Here is a 14238-nt window from a genome sequence, read left to right as displayed (position 1 = left end):
AATTCTCCTTGTTTCTCTGAAATGTCTCTTTCCCTATTGNNNCTTCATCCATCCTTGGCTGTTTCTTCCATTCAGCTCTTGCCATGGCCTGCTGAGTGGTCTGTCTCCCTCGCTGTGAACTCCGTCCACCACGTCACCGTCCGTAGTTCCTCATATGCGCGGTGTGTGCGGGAGCGACGGGTCCCTCCCTCAGCGGTGGAGTTTGGAAGCCTCCGTCTGTTGGCACTCTCGCAGGGAAGGCAGCTTGCTGCGTGAGACCGCACCAGCTGTGCTGAGGAGCGTGGCCACGAGCAGGACTTGGGGAGTCAGGTGGTGTGCGGTCCACCTGCAGCTCTTCCACTTACCAGCTCCCTGATTCGTAAAAGCAGGGCCTTCACGAGGACCCCCTTCCACGCATTGTCAGGGGGAAGCCAGTTACTCTGTACTCGGACCTTGCAATAGGTGCTTACGACACGGGGTAGCCCCATGCTCGGCAGTCGCCGTGCTTGTGGCCACTTCCCTGCCCTCGGGACTGTTGTCTGACGGGACTGCACCAGGACCCCTGACTGCTTCGAGTGTCTGTTCTCACACCCTTGCCCCCGTGCGTCTTCTGCCTCCATGGCTGTGGCCACACTGCTCTGCGGCTTTCCCCAGCAGGTGTGTGTCTGCCCTTTCCGTCCTTTCTCCCACCTCCTCCTGGGAGCTAGGCAGGCCTCACGTCTGGTGCGGTTGCTTGTGCACATCCCCATCTTTCTTCCCCGGTGTTTCTGGCAGAGGAGGAGCAGGACTGGCTCCAAGGAGGCCGAGGGCAGCTTGGGCTCTGCCCGCAGCGCAGCGCTTGGTTAGCTCCGGGGGGTTTTATTGGCTGAACTGAAATTTTTTTAACTTTTGGGATCTATGTGAGTTATTTTGAGGCTGCAGTTTTCCCTCTTTGCCCGGAGCTGATTCACACTGTGAGGCCGCGGTGCTGGCCGGGAACAGCAGCGCAGCGTACTGGTCCCGCTGCGTTCGTGCAGGTTGTCGCTGTGCACGGACTTCTCAGCCGCCGCTCTTCCTGTTGAGCCGGTGTAAATCTGTGAGGCCTTAGGCTTCCGCTACTCTCCCTCTAAGTGTTGATTTCTGTAAACTTGTCTTTGTTTTTGCTGGTTTTCAGACGCACTCTCCAAGATTAATTCCTCCTCCGCAGCCTCAGCCGCCACCGCCACCGCCGCCGCCGCCGCCGCAGCAGCCCATCCGGAGTCTGTTCCAGCAGCAACAGCTGCAGCCTCTGCTCCCCCTGCAGCACCCGCACCACGCCTCGCCCCCCCAGGGAGTGCATCTGCCGCCCCAGATTGAGGCCCCGAGGGTGATGATGACCCCTCCCCCCGTGACCCCGCAGCAGCCCAAGAACATACACATAAACCCCCACTTCAAAGGGGCGGTGGTGACGCCCGTGCAAGGTACGTGTGTCTTCTGTCGTACAGCCGCAGGCTGCGGTGGCCAGGCCGTTGTCACGAGCAAGTCTGTAAGGGCAACCTGGCGTCTTTGCACAGCCCCCCCCTGCCCTGTGTCAGCTTGACGGGCCAACTCATTTGCTTAAGAATTTGTACCTCTTATTCTATAATGTGGTGGGGAGCACTGAGCAACTTCTGAATTTCAGGGGCAGCAGAGGTCATTGTGGAAATGCCCGAGTTCGTACCCTTCATGAATTCTCTAGTGGGAATGTGTGCGCAGTGAGTGCCTGCCCCTCGGTATGCTCTGGTGGTTATTTTAAGTGAATAACCTGCAGTGTTGTTACTACAGACACATGTTGCTGCAGCTAGGAAGCCACTTCTGAGCAGGGGCTGTGGAGCATATCTTCATGCATCTGTTCAGCACACACTGAGATACTTGTCTATCTCTGGCATTTGAGATACATTGCTGAAAAACAGTACAGAAAGCTTTCTGCGGTGGTGATCTTGCTTTCTAGCGCACAGAGGCAGGCAGTGAGCGAGGAATATCACAGTTAGAATGTGTGCAGCACGTCCGTGGACAGAGAGCAGAGCAAGGGCCTGGGGTCGGCTGTGTAACTTGGGACATGAGGGTAGGATTCATTGCAGAGGTCAGAGTTGAAGGGGGTTGGGGAGCCAGTAATGTCACTGTTTCAGGGGATAATATTCCAGGCAGAGGGGTCAGCAAGAGAGGGTGAGACCATGCCTTGAGTGTTCCAGAAACCGAAAAGAGATGCCATGACATAAGTGGAGTAAGAACAGAAAAGAACCATGTCATGTAAGACCTCAAGCCCTTCTAAGAGCCATGGCTTTTCTTCTGAGCAAAATGGACTGTGACTGGAGGAATTTAAGCAGGGGAGTGATGTGATCTGGTGTTTGTCTTAAAAGGGTCGTTCTTGCTGCCCTGTTGGGAGTGGGCTGTAGGGGTAAGGTTGGAAGCCGGCGTCCAGCCAGGGGAAGATGACACTAATCCGGATAACACATGACAGTGGCTCAAATTGGGACGGTGGCAGTGATGGTGGAAAGCCGTCAGTTGCTAGATAGAGCTGAGGACAGAGCCAGCCGGTGGTGGACCAGATGGGTGTGCGGGAGGGAGAAGGCGGACGTGAGGCCAGGGGGTCTGAGCGTCTGAAGGATGGATGTGCCACCACGTGTGGTGGGGCAGAGTACGTGTTGAGGGGGGAGGCCCCAAGTTCTGTTCCGGGTGTTCTGCGTCTTAGGTGCTAACGAGACCTGCAGGTGGAGGTGTCTGGTATAGAGGTAGTAAGCGTTCGGACGAGGGGGTCTAGGCGCAAGCACAAGTTGCAGGGTGGTTGTCACACAGGCAGGTCGAGAGGCCCAGAGGAAGGAAGTTGAAGTGTGGGGAGAGCCCGAGGCCTGGAACCTGGACGGCCAGGTCTTGGATGTGGCTGCAGAGGGATAGAGGACAGTAGTCGGGGACCCGGGTCTGGGAAGCATGGTCTCTGTGAAGACCAGAGACTGGGCTGGAGACAGTGGTAGGACAGGAGCTGAACTCTGGGAGACAGAGCTGCAATTGGGCCAGTAGACAGACAGCAGCCGGAGGTAGGTGTGACACATCAGATGATGTGAGCACCAGAGCTGGGGTCTGAAACAGCACTGACAGCCCTGAGGGACCCCACCCCACCTACAGAGCTGGCAGGGAGGAAAACAGCCCCATCTTTGGGAGCGTTGGGTTTCTCTTTGAGCGAGAAGGACGTGGCTGAGGCCCCCATGGGCTCTGCTGACACTGAACTTGGAATCCCAAAGTTGCAGAAGTTGGGGAGAAGCCCGAGATGGGACTTGAAGTGTGGGAGGAGGCCGGTGGCCTGGAGGCACTCTGAAATCGTGCTGTGCCCTTGGAGCCATGTCAGTGATGGTGACAGTGGCAAGCTGACCTTGGGTGTGTTGTGATGGGAGACCGCTCCTGTGTCAGACACCTGGGAAGCAGAGTCAGTGCAGGTCCCCGACCCCCTGACAGTCTCCGCCTGTCCCCACCTTATACTGGAATCTCTTGCTGGTCTCCTCTGCCGGGGCTCTGGGCTCCCGAGGCAAGCAGGACGGCGGCTGCACTTCCCTGCCGCCGTCCCTGTGCCTGGCACACAGCCTGTGTTTCCTGCAGCAGCTGTGGGATGCGCGAACCCCCACGTTGGAGTAGCCCCTTCCACAGTGGCTTCCCTGGACAGGCACCTGCAGTCAGCGTCATTGTCAGAAGCATTTTACTGAGGCCGGCATCTGTTACTGTGTATTTCCTCATAAACACTGAGTGGAAAACTGGCAGACGGTAGGGTGCACAGATTTTCTTTAGCCTAATAAAAACAAATAGTATTAGAAGTCCGGAGTGGGAAAGCTCCAAGGAAACCCCAGGACGTCTTCCAGATACAAAAACCGTGTGCCTTGCCAAAAAGTCAGCAGCCTGACAGATACAGAATGCAGGCCTTACGCCGCAAAGCTCATTGTTCAGTAAATACAAGATCAGCTTTCTGACAATAGTTTTTACAGTCTTCGAACCAGCTAAATGATTTTTCGACTTGAAGCTGACTGCTGTAGAGCCCATGTTCCTTCTCGCTAGCGTACCTTTGATCTTGAGCTAGGCTGCTGGGGGAGAGAGCGCAGCCCTGTCCTAGCTGGGCGTGCACACAGGGCACCATTGACGAGTCGTGTGTTCGCTAAATGAGCGAGCTCTTCCTGAGCGAGGCTGTCGGTGTGTGCGTGTCTCCTGTGCATAGGCCGTTCACTCACCCCGGGGTCTGAGCTGCAGGCCGTTGAAAGGTACATGAAAGTGTTGTTTTAAAAAAAGAGTAACAGCATAAGCACATCTTTTCCTACTGGCACACATTTTCAGGGATGAAGAAGGTTCCATCATAATTAACTAGTTTTGATGGAAATGTATTTTCTAGATTTTTTCCCTATTAAACTGTTATAATGAATTAAAAACTTAAATCAGTTTAGTCCATTAAATACATGGGACAATAGAAAGGTAAATGTTAAATATCAAATATCCCGAGTCCAGGGTTCAACTAGGGTGGTGTTACCATTACAAGTATTAAATCCTTCTGCTCCCGGCGCAGAGGAAGGCAGCCAGTTGGAAGTGTCCCTGCTCGAGAGCCCAGGAGCCCGCAGAGCTCCTGAGCGACACTTTGCAGAGGCCTTGGCCGGCTGACCGGAACCCTCCCTCTGGGCTGGAGTTCTCATCTGCCTCTCTCGCACCATCCTTAGGTGCTCTCTTCTGTCAGCTTCTGTTCTTCTTCCCTTTTTTCTTTTTTGTTGCTTTTTACAGTTTACTTAAAACAAACAAACACCCCCCCCCCCACAGCAAAATAAAAGCCAGCTAACCAGGTTCCTTCTGTGTAAGAAATCTGTTAATTATAATCAGATTTCTTCCCAGGATCGCTCCTAGCTTTCTTGCTCTCATTCCCCCCAGTTAAAGAGACCTAATTTTTTTCTTTAAATCTTTTCACTGTATTGGAGGTTTCTGACAGGAATTGATGTTTAAATGCCAAGTTTAAAGATTAGTGGCACATAGTCTTGAAGGTCTGGGTACTTTATATTTGGTCTTAATTTAAACACCATCGTCTTTATATTGTTTAATAGGTAGTTTATTTCTCCTTCCCTTTCATTATAATCTTTTGAGGGACTCTGATTGTTTCTTTCTCCACTTCACAATCTACTATTTTGTTTCAGATAAATTGATGAACTCCCCCTCCCCCTCCCCCAGTGCCTTTTAGGAGGCTGTGCAGACTTGGGGGCTGGAGCTTGTTCTGTGTAGAGTCTCTCAAATTGACCTCTTCTCATTTTGAAATTTTGACTCATTGGATTAGGGGCTCTCTCTCTCGGGCTTCTGCCATTTTACATTTTATCCAAGTAAGTTTCTTTTAGCCACACTTCGTGTTGAATGGGTAGTGACTCTGTCCCATACACGCTAGCACTTTCAATTGGACCTGTGGGTGTCTGACCCTCATTACAAGGCTTGACGTATAGAGTGCCTTGAATACCTGTAGTAAATAATATTTATCTTAGTGTTCTGTTTTTAAAGTAATTTTGACCTTTAAGCTGTATCATTTTTCTGTTTCTCATTCACCAGACATTTTTTAAATAAATTTGGTATGTGATACTTTATTTTCTCTGTATCCTCACATGGCTTGGTTTTTCTCCGTGCATGTCTGTGTTCTGATGTCTTATAAGGACACCAGTCACACTGGATCAGGGCCAACCCGTATGACCTCATTTTACTGTAATCATCTCTTTAAAGGTCCCCGGCCCAAATACACTCCTGTTCTGAGGGACTGAGGGTTGGGACTTCAGCCTACACATTTGGGAGGGGGGCCGCAGGTCGGCCCATGACACCTGAACGCCTGAGAGCTTACTACGTGCATCTGGCCGCACATTTTAATGACAGCTACAGCGCTCCACCGGGTAGCAGTCCCCTCCCCAGGCGGGTGTGGTTTTTTTTTCTTTTTCCCCTCCCTCCAAAGTCAAGATCAGCACAACGCGTGTGTTTCAGGTAGCTTCAGTGTACCTGATTTAGCCCCAGGGTATAAAATTAACAGGCGGCTTCTTCCCTGGTGTAAAATGCCTGTATTAAAATGACATGGTTTTGTGTTCTTCCGGTAGATGGATTGGAGTTCTGCTTGTTTAAAAAACAACAGCCAAAACCAAACCGAAGTCTTGGCATAGTAGAATGCTCAGTAGATGGTTTTCTGTAACACTACCATGGGTGTGTGTGTTTTCCTTTCTCTGCCCCCCCACCCCCTTATGTTTCTAGAGGATTTAGATTTAGATTTGTATTTGATTGGGGTCAGAAAATGTGACTGGAATAGATAGTCTGGATAACTGGGATATGGATGTGAAACACAAGGCTGTTTTTTATTTTAGAGGAGTAAGCTCTTTTCTATTGCAAAAATTTTAGTTTTAAATAGGAATTCCCTGCTGAAATTTTATCTTCTGCATATGCTGTTGTATGCTGGCAAGCGTTCTGCTCTCCCTTTCCCTTTTATGGGATTTAGGTTAAGTGTAAACCTAGTATATTACTGGTATTTTACACATAGTATATATTTTATATTAAACTTAACATATTGTATTCCTTTGTCGGTGGGTTTGTTTGTGAAGTAAACGGTGTTTGTAACCAAAGGTGTTTTCTTCTAGTGCCCTTGCTGCCAGTCCCGAGCCAGCCGAGACCCGCCGTGGGGCCCCAGAGATTCCCAGTGAGTAGCAGCTGCTCCTTCTGCTCTGATAGGGATGAGCATACATTCACTAAGAAATATTAATACAGCAAATACAAGTGGTTCCAACTAAATATAAGTTTAAAGATTTGTAAATATTGACAATAATTTTTGCAGTGGAAAATGTTTGTTAAAAGCTTAAGGTCAATGGATTTTTGAGAATGGAATTAATTTTGTTTAACTGTAAAAGTGTTGAATCAGGATCATCATACAACGCTTTTCATCTTAAAGAGTATGAATTTTGATTCCATTATTGCTGTATGTTAAGTGAGAAAGGGCCTTGCTTTATTATTGTGTGTGCGTGCATGCACGCACATGTGAATTTGTGTTCATGTGGGTATGTGTGTGAAATTCTAAGGAATAATAACGATCTCTCGGGGCACCTGGGTGGCTCAGTTGGTTAAGCGTCTGACTCTTGGTTTCGGCTCAGGTCATGATCTCAGGGTCCTGGGATTGAGCCCTGCATTGGGCTCCACACTCAGCCTTAGGATTCTCTCTCCCTCTGCCCCCCCCCCCACCCTGTCTCTTGTCCGTGCGCTCTCTCGCAAATAAATAAGTTAATCTTAAAAAAAAGGAGAGAGAGATCTCTTCACTTGCTTAAGAAAAAAACAACCAGCCAAACCTCAAAAGTCTTAATGAGCTATGGGTTTTATAGTTTAAAATGAAGGTTTTCTCTTTAAAAATATCTTTACAAGAAAGCACAGGTTTCTCCCCCCTCCATACTTTGCTGTGCTTTCCTTAACTTCGTCCATTCTTCAGTACATTTTAACTAGAAGAAAATTGTCCATTAAATAGTTACATCTGTTTAAATAAATTTTGGGTTTCTTTGGGTTTTGGGTTAGATTTGTCATTAGTTCTTGGTTTCATTAAATCAGTGAGGACATGTTCTTTTTACAGTGATAAAAAAAATGGATCCGACTGTAAAATTTTAGTATCATTTGTATGTAAAACAGATACAGTTTTGTTGAGACTGGATAATCTCTGATTTCAGGAAATATCTACAAGATATATTTGACCCTGGCTTTGACACTTAAGTAGATAGCATATCTATTATAAGGCATTTAGCAGAAGGGTTTTAACGAGAGCTCTAGGTGTCCAGTCAGATGATTATTCAAAAATAAAATCATATTGGATTTAAGGTTCAGAGTATTTTTTAGAAACGTCTTTGATTTGTAGTTATTTATGAATTATATGGTTTCTAAAACTGATTCTTAATGATCTTATTCCCTTATAATAACTAATCTTTCCTTTAAATTACTTACAAAGTGCTAACAAAAACTAGGTTTTTAAAATTAGGTGGTGTTTATTGAGTACAATTTTCTGTTCAAAGCACTTGTTGTAACAGCCAGGGTTTATTAATTGCATGGCCCAGTGATAGGCACATGTGATTTAGTTGTTAGATACATTTCTCTGGTGACGTTTAACTGCTAGTTACTAGTTCAACTGCTAGTTACTATAAAGTACTAATATTTTAAGTACTTTTTGCTGTTTTTCAGAAACGTAAGCAACTGTGTTACAATCATTATTACACTTGCTTTTGTGTTTTGTTTGCATTATAGGGATAAAATTTGATGTGAAAACCAGTTTTAGTTTAAGAAAAACATAAAACAGTGTTGTGTGTACTTGATATTTTTATAAAAATGTGTTTATTAATATAAAATTAGAATAATCATTTGTAATTTTCATCTATTTTTATTTTTCCATTCTGCAAATATAATTTATCTGATCCTAGAAGAAGCAAACCACACAATACTGGAGGATAAGGGGATAATAAAAGAAAATTTCTTTCTTTCTTGCTCTCTTTTTTTAAAAGATTTATTTATTTATTTTAGAGAGAGAGCTCAAGGGGGGTGGGCAGAGGGAGAGAGAGAGAAAGCAGCAGACTCCCCACTGAGCACAGAGCCTGACACAGGGCTCAGTCCCATGACCCTGAGATCATGACCTTTAGATCATGAAATCCAGAGTCAGACGCTTAACTTACTGAGCCACCCTGGAGCCCCTAAAAAATATTTCTTTGAGAAACTGAACTTAACTATTTTTTTAAAAAAGATTTTATGTTCAGGTAGTCTCTACACACAACGTAGGGCTTGAACTCACAACCCCGAGACCAGTAGTCACACACTCCAGCAATGGAGCAGCCAGGCACCCCGAAATTGTGAACTTATTTTTAAGTTATGTAGTACTGTGGGGGTAGTAAATGCTGTTGAACTGCTTTTGGAAAAGTTTCTGCAAGGTGTGATGTTTTGTTCTGTTACTATTTTTGAGATGGGCAGTATGTATGGGTGGCAGGAAGTGGCTGGGCTACACAGGAATTACGTATGTGCAACGGTAGGAGAGACTCTTCAGCTCATGTATCTGTCAGTGTCTAACACTTCTTGTACCTTTTAAGTCCCAAATGCTGAATCTTGAGCTGCAGTTACAGTGTACCCGTGGTCTTGAAAGTGCAGTGCTCCTTTCGGCCAGAACCCCCATCTTCCAGTAATTCACCAAAATGACCAACACAAAGGAAAAGAGGAGAGGTACCCGCTGTATGTTCTTTAGGCCTTTTAGAAAACATGGGGTTGTTCCTTTGGCCACCACATACATGCGAATCTATAAAAAAGGTGATATTGTGGACATCAAGGGAATGGGCATTGTTCAAAAGGGAATGCCCCACAGATGTTACCATGGCAAAACTGGAAGTGTCTACAGTGTTACCCAGCATGCTGTTGGCATTGTCAACAAACAAGGGCAAGACTCTTGCCGAGAGAATTAATGTACGCATGGAGCATATTAAACACTCGAAGAGCCGAGATAGCTTCCTGAAGCGTGTGAAGGAAAATGATCAGAAAAAGAAGGAAGCCAAAGAGAAAGGTACTTGGGTTCAGCTGAAGCACGAGCCTGCCCCACCCAGAGAAGCACACTTTGGGAGAACCAGTGGAAAGGAGCCTGAACTGCTGGAACCCATTCCCTATGAATTCATGGCATGATAAATGTAAAGAAAATAAAAGACCTCAAGACTGTTTAAAAAAAAAAGGAAAGAAAGGAAAGTGCAGTGCTCTACTTAACTTCTGTAGTCTAAAATATCATTACGAAGGGGGACGAACTCTGGGCCGTCTCCTGTTATTTTATGTAGACCAGATCTTTACTGAATAAAATTGTTTTTTCCTTTTCTACTAGGTTGGACTTGGTTGCTCTCAGTGTAAATGTAGTTTTATGAGCATGTTGAGTTTCTCCTTCATGCCAAGTGCTTCTGCCTAGTGCTAGTCCCAAACCATAAAACAGAGTAGCTAGTTCAGTGAAGCCAGTTTTGACCAGAGTAAAATTATAAAACTAGTGGGGACAGTCTTGCTGTGTTTTAACAAAGCCCCTTGGAGATTTCTTACTGATGGCAGTCTGCCCCGGGGTCTGTCCTCTTACTTTCACTAAACTGAATTTTGCTTCGTAAGACGACCTCCCCCAAACTGATAAAACATTCGCATTAGGAAGCCAGACTTCGGAATCATCATGGGTCTTTTCGAATCGGTAGACTTCCGTGGCACACGAACAGGTGTGAATCACGCTGATCTGTTGAGCAAAGTGAAGTTCACTGTAGTCTCGCAGCAAGATCGCTCAGTACTAAATTGCTGTGTCACTTATTCACCCGCTGTTTACCTGCACTTTGTGTGCACAAGGCCCAGAGCTAGGCCAGCTCTGCTGGGCACAGGGCGAGTAGGACTCTATGGAAGCTGACCTGCAGACGTGCGTCAGGGACTCCTGAGCTGTCAGGAGAGCCTCACTGATGCAAGGAGCAGTACGGAGTCATTCAAGGGGCTTAGGCTGGGGAAGGACAGGACGTAGTGAGCTTCACTCCGCTCAGTACGTTTCTGTAGTTCACATCTGTTGGTGTGTCAGGGACGTCTGCTGGCTCAGACAGACTCCATGGTGAACCCTCCATAAAATGAGTAGTTGGGAGAAGGGGTGTGTAATTTAGTTTTTTTACTTGTTGTTTTCAATGATACATACGTGAATTTGCTCTGGAGAATTACATCACGCTCACTTACAAAAATTAAGCTCTACCCATCTGACTGAAGAGTAAAATAGGCAGCCAGTACAAGTACCATTAAATTCCCAAATTTTAAAGGAATTAGTATCTAGTTGGTATTAATGCTAAGGTATTCCTGCTCTTCCCCTACAGTGACAAGCTTTACTTTCCTAAAAATCCATTTTGCTTGACAGTTTTATGAAAACTTGAGAAATTCTTAATTTAGAACTAGTACGCCTAGAAATTGTATTAGGTGGTAATGGCTCTAGTTTTTTAATTAAAAATCAGAGAATTCTAGGCAACCTAATATTAAACCTATTTTCCATAGAATTATTTAAGATTGTTTCAAAAATTCAAATCTTAGGTGAAAATATGGTATTCTAGGCTATGCGTGATATAGTAGGAGAACTAATATTTTTATTTCCTGTTGGTGAATTTTATTGAGAATTGAATAAAGAGTTTCTAAGACAAAGATTTGAATGTCAAAGTAATAAGTTTCAGAAGCATCCTTATATTTGATTCTTTTGGAAAATACTGCTTTAGCTCTTGGCATCGAGTTGCCCCTTCTGTGCTCCCATCAGGCTCTGTGTCTGGCGCCCCCCCCCCCCATTTTGGAATTAGGTGAAGTGCTTTGTGATTTAGGTTTGCGTCCAGGAGTTAGATCTGTGTATGTAAGTTTCGCTACGGATGCAGCTCTTAGTTCTGCACTTTAAAACATTTCTCATCACAAACTTTAATTCCCAGGTTGTTTTATTTTTTCAGATCTGAATTGTGAACCTTTCTTTGACACATAAAAATATATCTCAGTTGATAGCGTTATCAGAGAATGAATTCTTTACATACTCATTTTTGTATCACAGTGACTCTGCCAAATGTAAAATACGGCTCAGCTCTCTGAACAGTGAGTCCTCCCAGGAGCTGACGGCACAGGAAGTAAGCATCTGCCCTTAGGTGTTACAGGTGCTGCGTGAGGGCGCGTCCGCTCTGCGCTGCGTCTGGTCTGTGTGCTCCTCCGGTCTTGCCATCTACCACCTGCCAGCCCTCATGCTCTCATTCACGTTAAGACCTTTGAATGTAGTTTCACAGAACAGTTGTGGTTTTCTTTGTTGTTTTGTTTTTGTGGGGGAGTGGGGTGGGAAGGCTCATTTACCTTTCTGCACGTGAGCTGTTCTCTTTTGTCTTTCAAATCTGTTTTCATTTCCAAATGCTCTTTGTTTTGTGTTAGTCTGATAGGTTTCCCTTTCCACAAAGGCTGTCCCTGATGTTTTTGCCACTAATGTAAAGTTCAAAGTCTTGTTTTTATCCATAAGTATATTTTCTAGTTACGTATTTATCCTCAGGTGTTTATTGTTTTTAAAGTTTGCCCACTTAAAAAAGTATCACTAAAATGTTGGTTAATAATAATTTTACAGTGTTGCTCTGAGATTTTGCTAACCTAATTTGTTTTAAGTTTTGGTGCAGTTGCTGGTTTTAAGCATATGGATAAATCCTGAGTAACTCAGGTTGTAAAGATTCTTGACCTAGGAGCGTATTTTGAAACCTGTTCAGTCATTGGTTTTGAATTGATGTACTAGGTAAAGGCTGGTATTTCAGGGTAGCCAGTTAAATACCAAGTACTTTGGCTGCTGAGTAATTTCTCAGTGATTTTTGTTGTAATTAAAACTAACAATTGCATTTAAAGAAAAGACTACTAATAAGTTTAAATTAGTCTTCTTAGCAATTACATTATTATTTAGGTTAACCCAGTAAGATTTCCGTTTGTGTTTACTGTGGAGCTAATAGCACCTCACAGGTAGGTCTGAGTGCATTCTTTTCCCATGGAGCGGGTGCATGGTATCAGGTGGTGGTGATTGACAGGTCCTGGATGTGTTTTATATGGCATTTCATGCAAATCATGTTTGATGAGACTGCTGCCTCAAATTCCATTTCTTTCTGATTAGAGCCCCTGCAGATGTGAATCTAGACTTTATTCCAGCCTTTCTTTTGAACCCCTAACTGTTTTTACAACTTGCCTGCAATGCCTTGTAATTATTGGCACTTAAGATCAGGAAGGAATGATGGGCATTTTCTCTTATCAGATCTACGAGTAGTAGAGGCGAGTGTGGGATAAGAGCCTTCCAGCTGTCAAAAATTGTCAGGCTTGCAGGGAGAGAATGCAGTTTAAAATGCAGGTGACATAATACCCAACAGCCTCCATTTGCTAGTGGGTTTCTGATTAATCATGATTACCATATATTATCATACCATCAAATTTAATCATATCAATGAATTCCCATCTGCAGCAATAAGAGGAACAGCTAAACACTATGGTAACAGCTATTAAGTATGGTGGTTATGAGATTCAGCACCCCATTGACTTGACTTGCCGTCCTGCCAGTGTACATTGTATGTGCCGGGTAGATTTTGGCTGGGCAGGAGTCCGCACACATAAGTCCGAGCCCCGGGAGTACCGACTGAAATTATATGAAGTAGGTTTCTAATACAGTAAGTCAGCCAGTAGGCCACATTATAAAGCTACCTTCTAAAAGTGTGTGCTAAACTGTTGTGTTGAGTCTTTGGCTAAGTAAAACTGTTACGTTGAAATGAAAACCTTTCATGCATCCTTTCATAAATAGTAGACTAAAACTCTCGAGTGCAGGTTACCCATCTGTGATGTAACAATCCAGCCAGTGCAGGGTTGACTATAATCCAGATTGTCAAACTCTCAGAACCTCCTGTATGTGCCAAGAACATCTTGATGGCCTGTTTTTATTGATGCATCCTGCAAAGCACACCAATTTTCATCTTAAATTCTTATTTTCTTTGGAGTCTCTGAAGACCTGTAGTTGTGTTAAAATGCATTTTTAAAGATAAGCTTTGAAAGAGGCCCTATTTTATTATAAAGGACTGGAAAGTACTTCTTCCAAAAGATGAGACACTTAAACTCTTTTTTTTCAACTTAGTCCTTTTGATGCGCAAGCCTGTGAAAATTCACAAGTACATACAGTTGTGTAATCACAACAGTTAAGATGTCGAGAGCAGTCCTGTCTCCCGAAGGGCTTCCTCGTGCTGCCCTTTTGTGGTCACTCCTCTCCCCATCCCAACCCCTGGCAGCTACGATCTGTTTCCTGTCGCTGAAATCCTGTCCTGTGAGTGGACTCCTGTGGCATGTTGGTTTGAGTCTGGCTTCTTGCCCTTGCCACAGTGCTCTTGAGATTCTTTCATCCATTATGTTGCACCTGTAAGTGGCTCGTCTTTTTTGTTGGCAAGTATTATTTTGTGTGGATGTACCACAGTCTGTCCGTTCACTACGTGGACAGTTGGGCTCTCACGAATAAAGTTGGTATAAACGTGTGCATCCTTTTCTTTGTGATCGTAGTTGTCAGTAAATAGCTAGGCGTGGGGATTGTGGGTCATGTGGTGGGTGTATTCACAGATGAGAATTTTTAAACAGACTGTGCTCTCAGTTGGTAGAGCTGCAGGTCTGGTTTTTAACTCCGTCCTTTTTGAGTGAGGAAATCGTTGTCTTCAGCACATACTGTTGCAAATCATTGGGAAAGGAAAGAATTACTGAGTGTTCACTGTGTCT

At 44.9% G+C, this 14238-nt stretch overlaps 1 protein-coding gene and 1 pseudogene across 1 annotated transcript in view; both read left to right on the top strand.

Moving 5' to 3' along the window:
- The window catches only part of RBM33 (RNA binding motif protein 33), a 130689-nt gene that overhangs the window by 64108 nt on the left and 52343 nt on the right, over nucleotides 1–14238 (top strand). The window contains exons 9-10 of the mRNA XM_040643761.1: nucleotides 1133–1418; nucleotides 6591–6649. Of these exons, the coding sequence (XP_040499695.1) occupies nucleotides 1133–1418; nucleotides 6591–6649 (345 nt within the window). The remainder of the gene's footprint in view (nucleotides 1–1132; nucleotides 1419–6590; nucleotides 6650–14238) is intronic.
- Nucleotides 8675–9682, top strand: LOC103660924 (annotated as a pseudogene).

Source organism: Ursus maritimus, unplaced genomic scaffold (genome assembly GCF_017311325.1).
Source record: "Ursus maritimus isolate PB19 unplaced genomic scaffold, ASM1731132v1 scaffold_3, whole genome shotgun sequence".
Taxonomy (NCBI): domain Eukaryota; kingdom Metazoa; phylum Chordata; class Mammalia; order Carnivora; family Ursidae; genus Ursus; species Ursus maritimus.
The sequence above is the reverse complement of the archived record's forward strand: the minus strand, read 5'-3'. Positions and strand labels throughout refer to the sequence as shown.